The sequence below is a fragment of the Larimichthys crocea genome, unplaced genomic scaffold (assembly GCF_000972845.2).
Source record: "Larimichthys crocea isolate SSNF unplaced genomic scaffold, L_crocea_2.0 scaffold374, whole genome shotgun sequence".
In the NCBI taxonomy this organism is placed as follows: Eukaryota; Metazoa; Chordata; class Actinopteri; family Sciaenidae; genus Larimichthys; species Larimichthys crocea.
In genome coordinates, this window is record NW_020854910.1 from 177,433 (window position 1) to 199,660 (window position 22,228).

Consider the following 22,228-nt stretch of genomic DNA (forward strand, 5'->3'; position numbering starts at 1 on the left):
ATGCCTAAAAAGCCGCTTCTCTCTACGGTTTGGAAAGGCACCATGTCTTTGCACAAAAATATTGCGATGGACTTCGTTATGTCAGTCCACCGCTGGCTTTTTTTATCACACGCTACGCCTTTTGAAAATGCCTGGGTGATAGACTGCTGTTGTGTAGTGCCAACTTTTTTCCTTCCACTTAAAGACTGGCTTGGCTTTTGCGCGTCACCACGCATACGTTGGCTTTCTTCATATTCCAGAACGTGTTTGGCTTTTAAATGATAAAACAGGTTACTCGTGTTTCCATGTTTAGCGATCACTGTTGCCCGGCATATCCTGCAGAATATGTTCTCCTGAGCACTATCTGACACCTTGTAGCCAAACCATGTCCATATCACAGACGTTGAGCCGGTCTTTTTTACGAGCTCCTCCTCCTCCATGCGCTCACTGCTCGCAGCCATTTTTCTTCCTTCCTTATTGTGGTGACGCAATGAACTATCGCGATAGGAAGGTATAACCCAAAATCTCTACCGTTGGTCAAATTTATACCGCATACCGTTTATACCTTTTATACCGCCCACCCCTAGAGGAGAGGTTTTGCCGAACCTCGGAATCGTTTCTCTCGAAGTTCTGCGTGAAAGATAATGAGGCTTGTATCAGTATAAAATCACACACATTGATGAATTGATGTGTTTTGTGTTTTTGATACTCACATATGTCGACACAGCGGTCCTTACATCCATGATGGATGGGGCCCCATCTCTGCCCAGGCCATCCGGAAATAGCGGACCAGGTCCTTGGCCTCTCCACGACCCAGCGAGGTGAAAAAATAAGGATTCATTGGGACGCCCCTGGAGCGGAGGCGGAGCCAGGTCCTAAACCATGCGTGTTCCTCCGCATCCAGGTAGAGCTGGGCCGTCCCAAACTTCCTGACAGTTTTGTGTTCCATTACCTGCAGAAGACACAGTATGACAGAAAGCAGAGAGGTCAGTCAGTGGTATACAGCTGTGAAGACAACTATTAACCGACTTCAAAGATATCAATAAAGAGATCCATTTGTTACTCATCCTTGATGGAGGAAAAGACCCAAAGAAATTATAATGATACTCACGTTGATAAGGTATCCCAGCTGGTCGTCCCCGATGGCCTCCTTCACCTCCTTCACCCTCATCCTTGTCAGGACACCGGTGCAGTGTCCATAAATGGATGAAAGGTAGGCCGCCAGGTACCCAAAAAAACGGTACCTCGTCCTGGGGTCGCGCGGGGCTGCCTTCTCGATGTCCTCTGAAACGAGAGTTAAAGAGAGAAGAGAACAATAAGATTTGAAGCTTTTATGGCACTGCAAAAAAAAAAAAAAAAAGAGGCGCGTGAGCGAGGGAGAGGCATTACGGACTCACCCAGCAGAGAAGGCATCTTGGCCCGGGCCAAGGCCTGGCACCTGGCCAGATCCTCCCGTGCTATTAGCTTTTGGCCCTTCCCTTGCTTGACAAGGGCTTGGTGCCCAAGCACGGTCCGGCCCAGGTCCCGGTGGAGCTTGCGTAGCTCCCGTGTGACCAGCGATGTCTGCCCGCTGGTCACACGGGAGTGTTTTGGTGGGGTTGATCGAAAAAACTCAATAAAAGAGATGGCCTGACCCACATATAAGATCACCGTCGTCGGGGCCAGGCCAACCTTTCTCAGGATAGTAGGGTAGCTGTGGAAAGAACAAATTAAGAGAGACACATGAGGCCATGCAGAATAAATAAATGATGATAATAATAATAATAAATAAATACATTTATTTAATAATAAGAGACTTTTTTGGGGGACTTCTTTAGGAGCCAGCACTTACATCTTCATTAGTGGAACATTAAAAAGGAACTCCCAGGTCCAGTAATTGATGCTCGGCCAGCCGAGCTGCAAAAACTTAAGGAATACTTTTGCCCGGCTGGCCTTGGACACCGCGTTCTCCTGCATTTTCTGCGTTCCTTCTGGGCAGAAAACAAAGTCTGCATACTCTTGCACGTAGGAGTCTGTAAAGATGATTAATGAATGTAGCATGAACACACTCCACCACACACCAGCTCAAATATGAACAATTTGCATCGTGTTCTTTCTTACCCAATGACGTGCCAAGGAGCACGTCCTTTAGCTTTGACCCCCTACTTCGGCCCTTGAAGTAGGGGGCGATTGCTCTTAGCAGCCTCTTCTGCTTTTTGTTCAGAGGATTTTTGTTATTACAAAACTGTAATAATGTCTCCCCCTAGGAGCCAAACGCCTGCGGCGCAACAAAGTGCCCCCAAAAGTCTCAAGTGACCCCGTTTGGTCAGGCTGAACGGGGTCACTTAAATTTTTTGGGGGCAAAGTCTCCCAAAATGAGTCTCCCCGGGGCCATTGGGGTCGCTTTTCGCACAAAGTATACCCAAAAATCATTTTTGGTAATCCCCAAAATGACCGCTTCCCTCATCTTCCTCGGAGGAAGATGAGCAGCCACAGCAGCAGCCCCCCTAGCAGCAGCAGCCCCCAGAGCCCGCAACGCCCCAGCAGCCGGAGCGAACCGGACCTTCGGCGGCAAGAAGAAGGTTGCCTTTCACTCCTAGGCCGCCGCAGCCGTCTTCCTCCTCCTCCTCCTCATCTTCCTCGGAGGAGGAAGATAAGCCTGCACCGCCCCGGCAGCAGCAGTCTAGGCCGCGCGGGACTGAAAAGAGGGAGCTGCCGTTGTCACCAGACGCCCCCGCTGAGGTGAGAAGATAACTAGTGTGATACAGTGCCGTAATCATTTAGCCGAAGGCCAAAGTACTCAATCATGTCAATCAATTATTGTTTTTCTCTCTTCAGTCCCCCCGGAAAAAACTGGGGAAAACAAAACACCTTTCCCCAGAAGAGGAATCGGAGGAGGATGTGAGTGAGATGGATTAGTTCATCGATAATTTTGCAAATCTTGACCAAGTGTAGAACCGATGAGGCTATGTAGTCATGTAGCATTGGTGTTAACGTTTTGTTTTGTTCTTCTAGGATACAAAGCCCAAGCTGGGCAAGGTGGCCCGAAAGGTCCACAGGGCCATGGCCCCTTACTTCACCGGCAAGAGTAGGGGGTCGAAGATAAGGAACATTGTCCTCGTCCCCTCCCTGGGTAAGAAAGAACACAGTGTATTTGTGCAGGTGTGTGGTGGAGTGTGTTCACGCTACATTTATCTTATCCATCCTTACAGATGCCTACGTCGACGAGTACGGGCAATATATTTTCTGCCCGGAGGGAACCGCCAAAATGCAGGAGAACGCGGTGTCAAAAATCAGCCGGGCTAAGGTGTTCCTGAAATACCTGATGCTCGGCTGGACGGACACCACGTACTGGAACTTCGAGTTCCTTTTTAATACGCCCCTCCTCAAGTCGTAAGTGCTGAACTTAGACAGAAGGCAGTGAGGGTTCTTCTTTCAATGTGCACAACAGTGTTTTATTTGTCATTATTATTATTATTATTAATTAATATTATCATTTTCTTTATTATGCATGGCCTCATGTGTCTCTCTTAATTTCTTCTTTCCACTACAGCTACCCTGCAGTCCTCAGGAAGGCTGGCCTGGCCCCAACCACCATCATTTTGTACGTGGGCCAGGCCATCTCCTTTATTGAGTACTTCAGGGCCACACCGCCGAAGCACTCCCGGATTACCAGTGGGCAGACAGTGGTGGTGATCCGGGAGATGCGGAAGCTCCTGAAGGACCTCAATAGGACTGTGCTCGGGCACCAGGCGATGGTCAAGCAGGCCAAGGGCAAGAGGCTGGTGCCGCGCGAGGACCTGGCCAGGTGCCAGGCGTTGGCCCGGGCCAAGATGGCATCTCTGCTGGGTGAGTCCATAATGACCTCTCCCCCTCTTTCATCGCGACTTTTTCTTTTTTTTTTTTTTTGTTTTTTTTTTTCAGTGGCCATTAAAACTTCAAATCTTATTGTTCTCTTCGCTTCTTCTTTAACTCTCGTTTCAGAGGACATAGAGAAGGCGCCCCCGAGACACGAAGCCGAAGCCGTTACAGGTTTCTTCGGGTACCTGGCGGCGTACCGTCCGCCATCTATGGCCACAGGGGGCGTGCTGACGCGGATGCGCGTAGGGGTCCGGGCAGGTAGGTACACGGGGTTATCAATGTGACTATCGGTATAGTCTCTTTGGATCTATTTCTCTCATTAAAAATGAGTAACAAATTGTTCTCTTTATTCTGGGGAACTTTTGTTGATATCTTTAACGTCGGTTAAAAGTTGGCTTCACAGCTGGATACAACTGACTGACCTCTCTTCTGCAGGTCATGGAGCACAAGACGGTCCGAAAGTTCGGCACTGCCCAGATTTACCTCGAGGCCGAGGAGTATGGGTGGTGCCGGACCTGGCTCCGCCTCCGCGCCAGGACAGTCCCGACCTATGGCTACTTTTTTTCTTCCCTCGGCCGGGGGGAGGCCAAGGACATGGCCCGATACTTCCGGGGGGCATGGTCCGAGATGGGGCTGAAGGGGGCCCCGTCCATAATGGACATACGGACCGCTGTGTCCACTTTTGTGAGTATCAAAAACACAAAAGACATTAATTCAATGTGTGTGGTTTTTTTTTTTTTGTTTTTTATACTGACGCAAGCCTCGTTGTCTTTCACGCAGAGCAACGACATGGAGGTGAGGAGGAACCTCTCCACCTTCATGTGCCACAGCGAGGACACCCAGGACAGATTCTGTGCTCTGCATAAAAACCTAAAACGAGCAAAGAGCATCCGGGAGCTCTTTGTGTGTCTGGCCGTGAAAGAGCCCGAACAGGCTGCTGCTGCTGCTGCCGGGGCTGCTGCTGCTGCCACCACACAGCCCTGGGAGGAAAGAAAAGTAAGTTGAAACCATGTCATCGCTATCACACCGTAATACACATTCACTGAGCTAATTTTGTTCATGTTCTTCATTCTGAAGGGAACACCTAGCAAGAGGGTTGCCGCCATAAACAAAATGGCTAAAAGAGTAAAGAGGAAGGTCGGCCTGTCCCCCAACGGCCGGAAACGTAGACCCGTGGTGGTGCTGAATAAACTGTAAACAAAAAAAAACAAAACAAAAAAAGAAAAGAAAAAAAAGAGTTTTGAAGTATTTTGTAGTTTGTGTTAAAAAAAAAAGAAAAAAAAGAGTTCTGAAGTATTTTGTAGTTTGTATTTAAAACTGGGGGCGTGAGGAGCCCACACGCCCCCAGCAGCCGCAGCCGCAGCCGCAGCGCCAGAGAAAGTCTGCCAAGAGGAGGCTGACTTTCGCTGAGGTGAGAAGATAACCAATTAGAGTGATACGGTGCTGTAATCATTTAACCGAAGGCCAAAGTATGTCACTCAAGCATGTCTCATTATTGTTGTTCTCTCTTTACCCAGGAGACCCACAGTGCTGAGAAAAAAGAGTTCTGAAGTATTTTGTAGTTTGTATTTTAAAAAAAAAGGAAAAAAAAGAGTTCTGAAGTATTTTGCAGTTTGTATTTTAAAAAAAAGAAAAAAAAAGAGTTTTGAAGTATTTTGTAGTTCCTCTATTGTTAACAGTTCAGTTTTATATTTCATGTGCGTGCGTGTTTGTATTTAAAAAAAAAAAAAAAAGATGCCCTCTCTGCTGGGTGAGTCCGTAATGCCTCTCCCTCGCCTTTTTTTTTTTTTTGCAGTACCATAAAAGCTTCAAATCTTATTGTTCTCTTCTCTCTTTAACTCTCGTTTCAGAGGCCATCGAGAAGGCACCGCCGCGGGATCCGAGGACGCTTTACCGTTTTTTTTTTTTTTTTTTTTTTTGGATTGGATTTTGGATTGGAATATTGTAATTATTAGCTGTTTTAATGTTTTCTGAGGCTGAACGTTGCCGAAATTGACGTTAATTGGCGTCGGGTTGAGCGTCAGATAACGGACCAATTTAACCATCTTGAGGCGGTGTTTCTGACTGAAAACGGGACTTTAATATGCATTATTTGCCTCAAATATTGCAATTTTTAACTGTTTTAATGTTTTCTGAGACTGAACTTTGCCGAAATTGACGTTAATTGGCGTCGGGTTGAGCGTCAGATAACGGACCAATTTAACCATCTCGAGGCGGTGTTTCTGACTGAAAACGGGACTTTAATATGCATTATGCAATTTTCAACTGTTTTAATGTTTTCTGAGACTGAACTTTGTGTTGGTGACTTCTATGACTGGAGTTTCCTGGTCAGTGAACCTATTTTTTCTTTCTTTTATTTCAAAAATGACAAAGCCAAAGTCGAGCGGTGTTTGCCCCATTTGTGGCAAGACGCTGCAATTGGTGGCTAAACATCTGCCAGAAATACACGGGGTGAGCAACGCCACAGAAAGGGCCATCTTAAATAATTTGGCTACCGGCCGAACCGTCATCCCCCCCGGCCCCTGCCCTGTTACAGGGTGTTTGCCCCACATATTGAACTTGGACAAGCACTTAAAGGGCCACAAGGACCTGACACAGGCGGGGGTTGAGAGGCAGTGGGCCCGCGCAAAGCGCGACGTGGCCATGGCTGCACTGGAAAGGCTGTGGGCCAGCAACCCGCAGCCACCAATGGTTAGCCGCCGACCCAGGGGAGGGCTCCTCCAGGTCCCAGCCCCAGGAATGCCGTAGCTGCAGGGACTTTGGCAAAAAAGCTGGAGGCCCAGGTCGCAGTCCTGGAGGCTCGGGTTCACCGCTACAAAGTGAGTGAATGAAAAATAAATAGCAAATATACAAAATATTCATAATTAATTTCTCTGAATAGCTAAATCAGATTACATTGCCATTAATTTGCATCCCTGTTTTCTCTTGCTGTTTGTTTTTTTCCTCTGCAGAGAAAGCTAAAGGCTTTGCGCCGGCCACCCCCATCTTCCTCCTCCTCCTCCTCGGTGGAGGAGCCCAGACGCCACCGGCAGCAGCAGCTGGGGCTGCGGCTGCCCCCAGCAGCCGCAGCCAACTTCCTCCTCCTCCGCCTCCTCTTCCTCAGAGGAGGAGCCCACATGCCCCCAGCAGCCACAGCCCCAGCCGCAGCCAACTTCCTCCTCCTCCTCGGTGGAGGAGCCCACACGCCCCCAGCAGCCGCAGCCGCAGCAGCAGCGCCAGAGAAAGTCTGCCAAGAGGAGGCTGACTTTCGCTGAGGTGAGAAGATAACCGATTAGAGTGATACGGTGCTGTAATCATTTAGCCGAAGGCCAAAGTACGTCACTCAAGCATGTCTCATTGTTGTTCTCTCTTTACCCAGGAGACCCACAGTGCTGAGGCCCCCCCAAAAAAGAAAGCCAAGACGAAACACATCTCCTCTCCCGAGGAAGATTTGTTGAAAAAACTGTAGTGTGTGTGTTGGTATAAAATAATAATAAAAAAATGTTCACAGGAGTAATATAGTAGTAGTAGTAGTATAAGTATATAAAAAAATGTTCATAGTAGTTTATAGGTTAGTGTGTGTGTATAAAAAAAACATTGTTCATAGTAGTTTGTTTAGTGTGTGTGTGTGTGTGTGTGTGTGTGTGTGTGTATAAAAAAAATCAAAATGTTCACAGTAGTAATAGTATAAGTATATAAAAAAATGTACATAGTAGTTTATAGGTATGTTCGTTTAGATAAGAAATTTAGTGTGTGTGTATAAAAAAAAAAAACATTGTTCATAGTAGTTTAAGGTAAATTTGTTTGTTGTGTAAAATGTTTTAATAATAATAATATATGTTAAAATGTTCATGTTCCAACCTTTTCTAAAATACAATCTTTTCATGTATTTCCAGAGTGTGACTACTTCCTTTTTGCGTAATGTAATTGTACTTAACCCTTAAAGTCACCTAAAACACCCAAGAAAAATATCCCCAAAGTATCCCAAAGTATCCCCAGTCACCCCAAAGTATTCCAAGTCGGAGTGTGTTCATGCTACATTCATTAATCATCTTTACAGATTCCTACATGCAGGAATATGCGAAGTTTGTGTTCTGCCCCGAGGGCACAAACAAAATGCAGGAAAATGCAGTGTCCAAGGCCAGCCGGGCCAAGATTTTTCTGAAATTTCTGCAACTCGACTGGCCAAACATAACCTTTTGGACTTGGGAATTCCTGTTCAATGTGCTGCTGATAAAGATGTAAGTAAATGGTAAATGATAAATGGACTGTACTTATATAGCGCCTTTCTAGTCTTCCGACCACTCAAAGCGCTCTACACTACATATCTCATGCACCGCATTCACACACATTCATACACTGATGGCATTGGCTACCGTGCAAGGTGCCAACTGCTCATCAGTTTAAGGATCTAAGCATTCATACACCGATGGCACAGCCTTCGGGAGCAACTTGGGGTTCAGTATCTTGCCCAAGGACACTTCGGCATGCAGACCGGGGGATCGAACCGCCGATCATCTGATTAGTGGACGACTCCTAGTGCTGGCTCCTATTTATTATTATCATCATCATTTATTTATTCTGCATGGCCTCATGTGTCTCTCTTAATTTGTTTTTTCCACAGCTACCCCACTGTCCTGAGGAAGGTTGGCCTGGCCCCGACTACAGTGGTGCTGTATGTTGGCCAGGCCATATCCTTTGTGGAGTATTTCCACTCCACACAACCAAAACACTCGTGGTTTGCCCGCTGGTCACACGGGAGCTGCGGAAGCTCCATAAAGACCTTGGGAGGACCGTCCTGGGCCACCAAGGCCTCATCAAACAAAAAAAAGGCCTTCGGCTAATACCGAAGGAGGACCTGGCCAGGTGCCAGACCATGGCCCGGGCAAAGATGCCCTCTCTGCTGGGTGAGTCCGTAATTCCTCTCCCTCGCCTTTTTTTTTTTTGCAGTACCATAAAAGCTTCAAATCTTATTGTTCTCTTCTCTCTTTAACTCTCGTTTCAGAGGCCATCGAGAAGGCACCGCCGTGGGATCCGAGGATGCTTTACCGATTTCTTTTTTTTTTTTTTTTTTTTTTTTGGATACCTGGCGGCCTACCTGTCCTCCATATATGGACACCGCACCGGTGTCCTGACACGGATGTGTGTCAAGGAGGTCAGGGAGGCCGTCTGGGATGAGGAACGGGGCTACCTCAACAACATGAATATCATTATAATCTCTTTGGGTCTTTTTCTCCATCAAGAATGAGTAACAAATGGATCTCTTTATTGATATCTTTAAAGTCGGTTAAAAGTTGTCTTCACAGCTGTATACCACTGACTGACCTCTCTGCTTTCTGTCATACTTTTATCTTCTGCAGGTCATGGAGCACAAGACAGTGAGGAAGTTCGGGACAGCCCAGCTCTATCTGGAGGCGGAGGAATACGGTTGGTTCCGTAATTGGCTCCGCCTCCGCTCCAGGGCCGTCCCGACAAATCCTTTTTTCTTCTCATCTCTGGGTTGCAGAGAGGCCGAGGACCTCATTTGCTACTTTAGGATGGCATGGGCGGAGATGGGGCTCAAGGGAGCCTGTGCCCTTTGGTCCGCTTTAAAAAACGTTTTATTTCCACAGTAGTGTAAAGACTCTGTGACTCCTGGGACAGGACAAAGTCACTGTCTGCATCCTGGCTGAGCTTCACTCCTCTCCTCACTTTGGTGTTGCTGCTCCCCACCCCGCTACCTTTTCTTTTCTGTGACACTTTCAAGTCATCATCGCTCAACATCTCCTCGTCCAACCCTGTCACTTGACTATTGTTTACACTTTCACCACCATCCTCCCAACCTGTCTTAGTTCCTGTCATCTCATCACATATGAGGGGTGTTTCCCCCAGGTGCAGAGGAGACATTTCAGTTGCCGGAGGAGGCTGAGGACATTAATGTGCTCCTGCTGTCTAATGACAAGTGCAGAGGAGACATTTCAGGCGCCGGAGGAGGCTGAGGACATTAATTTGCTCCTGCTGTCTAGAACCATGTGCAGAGGAGACATTTCAGGTGCTGGAGGAGCCTGAGGACATTAATGTGCTCCTGCTGTCTAGAACCATGTGCAGAGGAGACATTTCAGGTGCCGGAGGAGGCTGAGGACATTAATGTGTTCCTGCTGTCTATTGACAGGTGCAGAGGGGACATTTCAGGCGCGGAAGGAGCCTGAGGACATTACTTTGCTCCTGCTGTCTATTAACAGGTGTACATTTAAAGTGAAGGAGGTTGAGGACAAAGCCTTGGTTGGTGTCAATTATCACGAGCAGTGGAGACATTTCAGGCGCTGAAGGGTTAGGGGTTGAGGTTGAGGACATAGTTTCTACTGGTATCAGTAATTAGTTGCAGTGGAGACATTCAGCTGTAGACGGAGCCTGAGGACGTTAATTATCTGCTGCTGTCCATAATCAGGTGCACATTTCTGGTGTAGTGGAGACATATTAAGATGCTGAAGGAGGCTGAGGACATTACGTTTCTACTAAAACTAAAACACCAAGGACGACATTTCTTTGGTTTCCCACATTTACTTTAGAGTGTCCTGGTTATTAACACAATTAAATGTTCATGTATTCAATGACATGTATTGTACTTGTTTTCAGTTGAGCACTGAAGTGTCATCAGTGCCTTTCATCCAACCATCTGAGTCAAACCACTGGAGCAAACCTGTTTGCTTCATCTTAACCAACGTTTAGGTCCTTGACTTTCACTATATGTTTTCTTCCCTAACCTTTTGCCTAACCTCAAGTAATCCTCAAGCAATCCTCAGTTACTTGTTTCTGTCTATTTCTATCTCTTGTCACACCCTGTGCTGTGTTACTGCACGGTGACGAAGTTGTCGCACACTCAGGGGCGCAGATAGTGGGTGTGTCAGGTGTGTCATGACACACCCACTTTTGAATGACCGTAGATCCGTCCCACCCACTTTTATGTAGCTTAACGTTTTTTTTTTTTTTTGTTTTTTTTTTTTTTTTTTTAAACTTTGTCTTCTTCGCAATCTTCTGATTCAGCATCACCGGAAACAAAATATGAATTAACATAATATCTTGTTACTGAGGTGTGTGCTGATGTGCATGCGTTGTGTGTAACAACGCGTACGCATCAAGCAAGTGACTCGTTTGGACGGTGCAGCAAAAAGAGTGTGAGTCGTCGTCGACTTTGGTTGCCACCGGTTACAACTGATCACTTTGACACTAGCTGCACGTTCAGCACGGCATGGCATGATGAGAAGGACAACAAAATAAGCAAAAGACCATTGCGTCCATTTTTTCAAAAAGTCACTTCTGTAAGTATGTACTTTTTAACTATATACTTCATCACACACAATTGCATTTCTGGAGCGTCTCGACACAATGTCCTCTCGTGAAGTAAAATCGTACGAGGCAAGAGACAAACTTTCGCCTTCTGTCTCCGCGTAGCCTGTAGCCTACTATAAATACCTCGTTGGACATTAATAACGTAATGCCGTTTTAATGTTAATCTGACTTTCCTCCACGCACGCGCATTAGGCCTACTTTTAACAAGGACTGACTAAACGCACGTAGCCCACCCGTTTCTCAGCATTTTTTAAACCGAGTTTCGCATTTTTGTGAGGGGGTTTTGTGTGGATGGCAGTTAATCTTTGTAATGATTTTCATGAGCTACGTTAATATCATCATTGTCCTGGCCTGCCGCTTCGTCCCCCCCAGTTTCTCAACCTATTGCGCGCCTGCACACATGTGCCTGCTCACAGTGTCGACAAGGTCAAGAATCGTGACTGTCCCTGTCTTAGGTTGTCCCAAAGTTTCAGGGGGATCTTACCCGTCATTGGTGAATCCGCCTTCCATACTTGACCTTTTAATTTTTAGGTCATTCACTGTTTTGTTTTTGCCTCAGTTATGCTTTCTATTTGTTCTCGTGTTTTTATCTCCCGTCACAACATGTGCTGTGTTACTGCACGTCCATGTTTTTTTCCTTTTACATCTTTAAGTTGTTTACATGACGTTTACTAACAAGGTAGTGGGCTAGTTCTTGGTTGCTATATATAATATCTAATATTTCATTCAACATCTAGCTAAGGCTGAAGGCTTGTCGCACACTGTGCCTGCTCAACTTGCACAGGGTCAAGTAATCGTGGCTGTCCCTGTCTTGGTTGTCCCATTTTCAGGGGGATCTTACCCGTCATTGGTGAAGCAGCCTTCCATACTTGACCCTTTGTTATGAGGCATATACTCTATTTTGTTTAGCATCAGTTTCTGTCATTTTACACGAGGTTGGGCAAAGGTTTGGTTATTTTGTATTTACTAAGTCAGGGTTTGGTTAAGTAAATGCAAAAACTGTTTGACTACCCAGTCGTTCGGTTAATTGGTGGTTGCATAAATATTCTGCTCTACTCTACATCTTACATGCAGTCTCAGTTAGCCCTCTCCATGTTTCTAGCTGCTCCCTCTTTAACATGACATGTACTCAACTGCATTTTGTGCACATCAGAATATTGACAGCATGACAGTGGATAAGTTGCAGCCTAACTCTGTACCTCTCACCTCGTCCTCGTTGAATGGCTCCACTTACAGCAACTCCTGCTCCACCATGTGTTGAGCTTTGAAAGCTGGCCGACATTTGGAGCTTCTTTTTTCTGGTTTGCTCTGTCCTTCCTCTCCCCTTTCCCATCTTTCTTTTAACTCTTCTGTCTCTCGCTCATTCTCCTCCTCCCTCTGCCAGCTTTCTGACTTGTTTGTCTCTTGCATCTCTCCTCTGCCTTTTTCCTCTCTCCATGTGTCTCTTGTTTTACACCTGGACAGCAGACTGTTAATCTGTTGAATATTACTCCGAAACAACTTAACTCTAAAACTTATTCCCAAATCACCTTTGAAGAGTTAAATCTGCCCAGTAGCTACTTTAAAATCTGTTACTTTTCACTTTAAACACTCGTCTTTGTAGAACTACGTCAGCCTGAAATAGTCATAATCAATATTAGTAAAATATTTTTTTGGTTTTTAACCCGTTAAAGGCCAGTAAATGTTTAACATAGGCTATGCTGGTTATTTTTTATGAAAAAAACAAAAAACTAAAATTATTTCCATAAAAACATACATTTCAATGAACTAATGGCTAACTATTATTATTAGGCCTAAGATGAGTCAATGGATTGGCAGCAACGATTGATTTTGATGCATTGTTATTTTTTTATTTGAGCAGCTGGTCCATATATTTTTAAAAACTCCATCCAACTCGTGTATCCTTGAAACAAAGAATGGCCGCTTCCTTCCTAAAAACTGCTATAAATAATAATAATAGTGAATTTTTGTTCCACTTTAATAACCGTCAGTCTGTTAGAACTACTTCACCTGAAATATACATATCAAATATTAATATTTTTTTTGGTTTTTAACCCTCGCTGTTTGTTATGAAAAAAAACAAAAAACTAAAATAATTTCCAGAAAATACATTTTCAAATGACTAAATGGCTAACTATTATTATTAGGCCCTTAAGATGGGTCATGATGTGGCAGCAACATGAATTGTGATGCAATTGTTATTTTTTTTGGCAGTGTCATGTTTTTCAAAAACCATACATGCGTGTTCCTATAGACAAAAACGTGGCTACCTTCCTAAAACTGCTAGAAAATGATATATATAATATTTGTTTTCCCACTTTAAACACGTCCATCTTTTAGAACTAACTTCACCTGAAATATAAGTATCAAATATTAATTAATATTTTTTGGTTTTGAAAGACCCCTTAAAATGCCTAGTTGTTTACTAACCTCGGCTGTTTTTTTTGAAAAAAACAAAAAAACTAAAATAATTTCCAGAAATACATTCAATGATAAGGGCTACTTATTATTAGGCCCTAGAGGGGTTCATGATTGGCAGCAACATTGTTTGTGATGCATTGTTTATTTTTTTTGCAGTGGCAGATAAGTTATTGAATGACGAAGTATTATTTTTCCCGCAATAAATGCTTTTTAACTCATGTTCGTGTGTCAAAAAAAACATTAAAATAACAGATCAGTTTTGAACCAGAAAAAAACAGTTATTTGTCGAGGAAATGAACATATGAACTATGAACATGAACTATGTAGGTGGTGTACAGCTCAAGAGGCAGAGCAGCTTGCATAAGATTAGGCTGTGGGGGCCTTGCATATGAACCGGCCACATTTTGCAGCAGGGCTGCCACTTTTCTCTTCCGACAGCAAATCCGCACATTCTGCGCTCTGCACATCCTCGACCTGCAGGCCGGCCGCCTCCAAGGCCCCCTCCTCCAGGCCACTCACGCAGGCCCATCCTCTCTCATCACGCAATCCATGCCCCTGCGACGATGTGCTGCAGCGCTGAAAGGAGGCCGGGGAAGCGCTCCCTCTCTCCTCTCTACGTGTGGGGAGTCAACACGTCTCCACTTCCCCACCTCTTCGATTCGATGAAGCCGCCTCCTGTGGCCCTTCTGCTGCTTTCCAGGATGGGATTGATTGATGTCACAGGACGAAGGCGTTGGTAAGTGAGACGTCGAGAAGGCTGTGAAAAGGGCCAAGTGGCCCACCCTATTCGGAATCTACGTCTTCTACAGGAGTAGGTGCCACCACAAACCTAACAAAACAAAACAACAAACAAAAAACAACAAAAACAATATGAAAAATAATCCAATTATTCTTCTCATATAATTTTATTTATGAAAATGCTTTAGACAAGAAACATGAAGAGTAGAGATGAATGGAAGCGTGCGTAACTGATGCGCATACCGTATCAAGTGTGTCGACCCACCACAATCCGTTTGGCAACCTGTTTATATCCTGAGGACGGTGGGTGTTCTCTTGTGTCGTCGCTGATTCCTGGATCGCGGGTGTTGTGCTGAGGAGCAGCACTTCTTTCTCCCTCCCGCCTGGGGGACGTCACGACACCACAGAGATGTTAGCTCTTTATGTGAAGGCAAACATGGAGGAGAATACCTCGCGCTCCCCTTGCCTGAAGCAGCTGGGGGGGAGCTCAAGGCGTGTTTTCCGTCGGATGGGGACCGAACCAAACGCCAGTTTCCGCTCCTAGCGCTCCTCTGACAGGCCGAAGGAGGTGAAAAGTTTTACGCATGTGACGGTGTTTCCCTGGAGCCGCCCCCCGCAGAAGCCCGTCATCTCCAGGACCACCCTCATCCCCCTGTTTGTTTCATCGCAAGGCCGCCTCCCAGTTTATTTTGCGTGGTATACCTGCAGGCATCCAGGCAATAGGAGGTTGTTCACAACGCATGTTCCTGCCGAGATCATTGAGACCATATTTTGGCCGGCTTTTTGGTGCATATCTGTCCTGAACCGGCATCTGCCCTTTGAAAGGGACTAGTTGCTCACAACGCAAAATGTCTCCTGTCCGGATTAAACACATCGAAGGCGGTGCGTCCCATGTCCCAGACTTGTCGGAAGGCAGCCAGCTTGTCATCTCGGCGTCTGGGTCGGGAGAGCTTATCATCGAATCGCAATGCGCGGCCAATGTGGTGGAAACGTTTGTGTGACATTGTGGCCCGGAAAATGGTCCGTCCACTCTTCTCACTCCACAGGCTCAGAGTTGATTCATCTTTTGACGGTTAAACACCGGCCAAAATGACAGGGCACATGGATGCCTGCGCAGCTCCTGCCCAACGTCCAGGTCTCGCCAGCGCTGTTGATCTCGCTCTCACGTGGAGTTTGTGACGGCCAGATATGCTGGAGTTATTTTCTGCCTAAGCAGGAGCCGAAAACTTCTTATCGGGTCCCTGATGCGAGCTGCAGCATACTGCGTAGGTCCCGGACCGAACTCTGGCTCTGGGATGTAGCGCAGCGTTTTGGTTGTTTGTGGCAGACCACAAAATTTTTCCATTTTTAGATGTCCATCTCTCCTCTTCTTCCACTTCAGCTTCTTCAGACGAATCAGCTGAAGATGAGCTGGACTCCAGCTGCTGTCTGTGTCTCCTACCGCACTCTGAGGCCCTACCTCCGTGTCGGCCCGGAGTCGGAGCAATGAAGGATGAGGAGCCATCGCTCGCAGACAGACTCCATGACTGGCTATATAGCCGGCTTCTGTTTGCGTGTATAGTTTTATGCCATCTGTCAAAATGAATATTCCCAAGCATTTCTGCGTCATAGTTTATATACCACGCTGAAATGCACCTGCACCAACAACCTGAAACGAGAACCTAAACAAAGTCCAAATTTTGGTTTTCGTGTCTCAACTCAATCTTTTTATTGATTGAATTGTTTTAAGCGCAGAGAGTGAATTTCAAAGAGAAAATACTTTTGAAGTTGCGCGCGTTGCGCGCGTTGCGCGCCATTGCGCAAACATGGCGCAACATACACACACACACACACACACATCCACGCTATTTTTTTTTTTTTTGTTTTTTACACACCACCCATATCCACATCAAAAGCGCAACGACACTTCTTTCGGCAAGAAAACAGTAAAACGTTGAAACTTTGTCTGCCACCGCGCTGAATCGGGTAAAATGGCGCCACAGTGGTGACAAATACTAAAAACTACAAATTTTAAAGCCAGTGGTCCAAAATGAAAGCTTGGAATAAAGGAATGATTATTTATGTTAGATAAACGGGGGATAAAAAAAAGTGGTTTTTATGGTTTTTTAAATGGGGCAAGCGTTTTGCCTACCTAAGATCTATTAAGGATGCATTTCTGTAGCTGAGCCATTTTAGGCTTATAAAGTCTGAGAGCCGACATTCTAAAAAAACATTAAAAGGTTAGCTTGACCAAAAGTTACATTTTCATTCAACACAAGCCACTTAATAAAAATAAACAAAGCAAATGGCACGAATGGTCCCCTAGGATGGCCTTAACTTCTTATTTAAAATGGTAATCTGTAAAAGTTTACTTGCGAAAAAGACCAGATGCAGGTGTGCTCCTTCTCAAACAAGACGATGCCGTTCAGAAAAATAAAGATCTGTTGGAACCAGCTACAAGGGCATCCTTCCTCTTCGAAGGTCTCCGGGAATGAGTGTCCGATCTCGCTCTCTCTCTCTTATATTGGCAAATTTAGTCGGAACACAGAACCATTTTCATTCCAAATGGAACTCAATGGAATTCTTCCCGACATTAATCTTTCTGAAAAAAAAAAAAAAAAGAATTCATGAAATTAATGTGAATAATCTTTCCTGTCCTCACGGTTGCTCTTTGTGAAGAGCTGAGAAACACAGAGCAGAAGTCTTGGTCCTGTAAAGAAAATTGAATGCAGTCTATTTCACACATGCAGCGAGTGAGGCAAAGTGTAAAAACATAAACATTGTTTTTGAGAGTTTAGTTGCAGATGCGTCTCCCTTGCTTAATTGGAATAGGAATCTGGTAGAGTATTAGCTGAGAGACAAACGTGTACTAGGGCGTGTGCAATTATTTTGAATTTTGGATCACGATTTCGATTTTTTGTTGCAAACGATCTCGAAAATCAATAAATCGAGTTTAAACGATTTATTTCCACTTTTCAATTGCACACATTTTCTGAGAGACACACCATGCGCAATTACATCCATTCCGTCGCGGACCCCGCTGACTAACAGGAATAGCCCATACTCAAGACCAATCATAGAGAAAAAAACTGAAAGAGTGAGGAGGTGTGTCGTTGCTCGATTCAAAAACATGAGTGAGAGTTGAAAGTGAGATGAGAAGACCGACGAGAACAGCACACATAATGTGCAAGATTTGCGTACAAGGGAATAGCCTCTCCCTCTGGTAACACAATACAAATTTTTATGCAAGCATCTCAAACGCAAAGCAACAAAGTCACTCAACGACGAATTAATAAAGAAACAAAAAGACAAAGCCAGTGCAAAACCAGCAGACGTCAACACAACTCCAGCAACGCTGCTTTCCATGATCATCGCATAGCAAAGGTAAAACATTGGTCGCACTTTTCCGCATCAGCTGCATAAAACTCGATTCATTTTCAGAGGCGAATCACCGTTTGCATGTAAAAGATCGGTACAAACGAAGGGAAATGTCTCAGTTTTTTAAAATACCTGTGCGTGTAAACGGGGCCTAACAGCTGCCATGGATAATTAGCTAAGATATGCAACCCATTAATACAGTCAAGGGTGAGGGTTTCAAGAGGATGCTTATTGATGCTTATTATTATTATATTATTTGGTTCTATAATATAGAGAATTGTGCAGAGCAGCTGGATCCAAGTTTATTTTGGATAGATTTGTTTTTTCTATGCCTTATTTAATGTTCCAAAAGTAATTTTTATTTTATGATTTAATGCTTTCATTGCAAAACAGCTGCAAAGTACATATTTGTAGGCCAAAGTATTTTCAATTTAAATATTTTGCAAAAGAATCAATAACAAAGTGTGTTTTTTTAGAGAGAGAGAAATGCTGAATAAAGCATTGTGAAACTAAAATTAATCGTTTGAATAATCATGATTTCCAATATTGACCAAAACAATCGTGATATGGATTTTTTCCATAATCGAGCAGCCTAGACACGTGTACCCTTTTCCAAAACAATGCAGTTCAGAAAGTACAGATTTAAAAGTAGCTACTGGGCAGATTTAACTCTTCAAAGGTGAATTTGGGAATAAGTTTTGAGAGTAAGTGTGTTTCGGAGTAATATTCAGCAGATTAACAGCTGCTGTCCAGGTGGTAAAACAAGAGACACATGGAGGAGTAAAAAGGCAGAGGAGAGATGCAAGAGACAAACCAAGTCCAGAAAGCTGGGGCAGAGGGAGGAGAGAATGAGCGAGAGACAGAAGAGTTAAAAAGAAAGATGGGGAAAGGGGAGAGGAAGGACAGAGCAAACCAGAAAAAGAGCTCCAAAGTCGGCCAGCTTTTCAAGCTGCAACACATGGTGGAGCAGGAGTTGCTTAAGTGAGCCAATTCAACGAGGACGAAGTGAGAGGTACAGAGTAGGCTGCAACTTATACCACTTCCATCTGGCTCAATATTCTGATGGGCACAAAATGCAGTTTGATTACATGTCAGGGGGGGGGGGGTGTGGGGGGGGGGGGGGGGGGGGGGGTAAAGAGGGAGCCACTAGAAAACATGGAGAGGCTAACTGAGACTGCATGTAAAATGTAGAGGAGCAGAAAAATATTTATGCAACACCAATTAACCGAACGACGGGGTATCAAACTTTTGCATTTACTTAACCAAACCTGACTAGTAAAATACAAAACTAACCAACCTTTGCCAACCCGTGTAAAAAGGACAGAACTGAATGCTAACAAAATAGAGTGATAGTGCCTCATAACAAAGGGTCAAGTAGGAAGGCTGCTTCACCAATGACGGGTAAGATCCCCCTGAAAACTTTGGGACAACTAAGACAGGGACAGCCACGATTACGTGACCCGGTCGCACACTGTGAGCAGGCACAGTGTGCGACAAGCTGCCTAAGCTAGATGTTGAATGAAATATAGATATGATGATATATAAGCACCTCTAAGAACTAAGCCCACTACTCCGGTTATAAACGTCATGTAAAACTAACTAAAGGATGGTAAAAGGAAAAACACTTGACGTGCAGTAACACCGCACATGTTGGGACGGGAGATACAAAGACAAAACAAATAGAAAGCATGAACGGAGGCAAAACAAAACAGTGAATGACTCCTAAAATTAACAGTCCAAGTATGGAAGAGGATTCAACCAATGACGGGAGATCCCCCCTGAAACTTGGGACAACCTAAGACAGGACACGTGCGATTTCTGACGCTTGTACGACACTGTGAGAGGCACAGTGTGGCGCAGGCGCGCAGATAGGTTTGAAGAAACTGGGGGGGACGAAGCGTTGCAGGCCCAGGACAATGATGATATTAACGTAGGCTCATGAAAATCATTACAAGTATTAACTGTCATCCACACACAGAAACCCCCTCACAAAATGCTAAACTCGTTTTAAAAATGCTGAAAACTGGGTGGGCTACGTGGGTGTAGTCAGTCCTTGTTAAACAGTAAGGGGCCTATGGCTCGTGCGTGGGCGAGGAAAGGTCAGATAACATTAAAAAAAGGCATTAGTTTATTAATGTCCAACGAGGTATGTTATATGGCTACAGGCTACGCGAGACAGAAGCGAAAGTTTGTCCTCTTGCCTCTTACGAGTTACTTTAAAAACTTTCATTCACGAGAGGACATTGCTTCGAGACGCTCAGAATGCAATGTGGTGTGATGAAGTATATTTTAAAAAGTACAATTTACTTACGAAGTGCTTTTTTGAAAAATGACGCAATGGGTCTTTGCTTGTTTGTTGTCGCTATCTCATCATGCCATGCCGTGCTGAACGTGTGCAGCTAGCTGTCCACGTGGATCAGTGGTAAACCCGTGGCAAACAAAGTCGACGAACGACTCCACACTCTTTGCTGCACATCCAAACGAGCATTGCTTGATGCGTACGCGTTGTTACAAAACACAACGCATAGCACACAGCACCACCGCAGTAACCAATATATGTTAATTCATATTTTGGGTTCCTCGGATGCTTTGAATCAGAAGATTTGAAAAGACAAAGTTTAAAAAAAAAAAAAAAAAAAAAAAAAAAAAAAAAAAACCGTTAAGCTACATAAAAGGGGGGTGGGACGGATCTACGGTCATTCAAAAGTGGGTGTGTCATGACACACATGACCACCACTATCTGCGCCCCTGAGGGTGCGACAACTTCTCCACCCCGTGGCATAAACACAGCACAGGGTGTGACAAGAGATAGAATAGACAGAAACAAGTAACTGAGGATTGCTTGAGATTACTTGAGGTTAGCAAAAGGTTAGGAAGAAAACATATAGTGAAGTCAAGGAACTAAACGTTGGTTAAGATAAGCAAACAGGTTTTGCTCGAAGCTCCGTGGTTTGACTCAATGGTTGATGAAAGGCACTGATGAACACTTCAGTGCTAACTGAAACAAGTACAATCATGTCATTAATACATGAACATTTAATTGTGTTAATAACGCAGGAACACTCTAAAGTAAAATTGTGGGAAACCAAAAAATGTCGTCTTGGTGTTTTTAGTTTTAGTAGAAACGTAATGTCCTCAGCATCCTTCCTTCAGCATCTTATTGTCGTCCAGTACACCAGAAATTGCACATGATGGGACAGTCAGCAGATAAGTAACGTCCTCAGCTCCGTCTACAGCTGAATGTCTCCACTGCAACTATTACTGATACCAGTGAAATATTCCTCAACCTCAACCCCTAACCTTCAGGCGCCTGAAATGTCTCCACTTGCTCGGCTCGGATAATTGAACACAACCAAGCTTTTGTCCGCAACCTCTGCACGTTAAATTACACCTGTAATGACAGGCAGGAGCAAACGTAATGTCCTCAGGCTCCTTCCCGCCGCCTGAAATGTCCCCCTCGGCACTGTCAATAGCAGCAGGAAACATTAATGTCCTCAAGCCTCCTCCGGCACTCTGAAATGTCGCCCTGCACACTGGTTAGACAGCAGGAGCACATTATGTCCTCAGGCTCCTCAGCACCTTGAAAATGTCTCCTCTGCACAGGGTTCTAGACAGCAAGGAGCAATTAATGTCCTCAGCCTCCTCCGGCGCCTAAATGTCGCTCGGCACGTGTCATTAGACAGCAGGAGCACATTAATGTCCTAAGCCCTCCTCCGGCAACTGAAATGTCTCCTCTGCACCTGGGGGAAACACCCTCATATGGGATGAGATGACAGGAAACTAGACAGGTTGGGAGATGTGGTGAAAGTGTAAACAATAGTCAAGTGACAGGGTTTGGGACGAGGAGATGTTGAAGCGATGATGACTTGAAAGTGGCACAGAAAGAAAAGGTAGCGGGGTGGGAGCAGCAACACACAAAGTGAGAGAGGAGTGAAGCTCAGCAGGATGCGACAGTGACTTTGTCCTGTCCCAGGAGTCACAAAAAGAAAGTCTTACACTACATGTGGAAATAAAAACGTTTTTTAAAAGCGGACGCAAAGGGCACAGGCTCCCATTGAGCCCAATCTCCGCCCATGCCCCTAAAGTGCAATGAGGTCCTCGGCCTCTCTGCAACCAGAGAATGGAAAAAAAAGGATTTTTCGGGACGGCCCTGGAGAGAGGCGGAGCCAATTACGAACAACCTATCCTCCGCCTCCAATAACTGGGCTGTCCCGAATTTCCTCCACTGTCTTGTGCTCCATGACCTGGCAGAAGATAAAGTAATGACAGAAAGCAGAGAGGTCAGTCAGTGTTATACAAGCTGTGAAAACAACAACTTTAAAACCGACTTTAAAGATAGCAATAAAGAGATCCATTTGTTACTCATTCTTGTGAGAAAAGACCGTCAAAGAGATATAATGATATTATGTTTGTTAGGTACCCCTTTCTCATCCAGAGGCCTCCCTGACCGCCTTGCAACACATCCTGTCAGGACACTGTGCGGTGTCCATATATGGAGGACAGGTAGCCGCCAGGTTATCCAAAAAAAAAAAAAAAAACAAAAACACGAAGTCGGGGGTAAAAGCATCGCTACGAGATGCCCGAG

The 22,228-nt window shown here is 44.9% G+C and overlaps 1 protein-coding gene and 1 long non-coding RNA gene across 2 annotated transcripts; both read left to right on the forward strand.

Moving 5' to 3' along the window:
- Positions 1-1,792: 1,792 nt before the first annotated feature.
- On the forward strand, positions 1,793-4,081 carry LOC113745016 (uncharacterized). The gene is made up of 5 exons (XM_027276398.1): positions 1,793-2,859; positions 2,974-3,091; positions 3,171-3,351; positions 3,512-3,841; positions 3,943-4,081. The coding sequence occupies exons 2-5, from the start codon at positions 3,022-3,024 to the stop codon at positions 4,079-4,081; spliced, it is 720 nt and encodes a 239-aa protein (XP_027132199.1). The 5' UTR covers positions 1,793-2,859; positions 2,974-3,021.
- Positions 4,082-5,730: 1,649 nt separating this feature from the next.
- Positions 5,731-7,347, forward strand: LOC113745015 (uncharacterized). Its single transcript, XR_003461945.1, has 3 exons — positions 5,731-6,638; positions 6,771-7,074; positions 7,178-7,347. It is a non-coding gene; the product is annotated as an uncharacterized LOC113745015 (long non-coding RNA).
- Positions 7,348-22,228: the final 14,881 nt, after the last annotated feature.

Bases quoted from the DNA above. Each gene is read 5' to 3' on its own strand.
- LOC113745016 (XM_027276398.1), top strand. From the start codon at position 3,022: ATGGCCCCTTACTTCACCGGCAAGAGTAGGGGGTCGAAGATAAGGAAC. The intron at 3,092-3,170 runs GTAAGAAAGAAC...CCATCCTTACAG, and splicing joins TGTCCTCGTCCCCTCCCTGG to ATGCCTACGTCGACGAGTAC. The intron at 3,352-3,511 runs GTAAGTGCTGAA...TTTCCACTACAG, and splicing joins AATACGCCCCTCCTCAAGTC to CTACCCTGCAGTCCTCAGGA.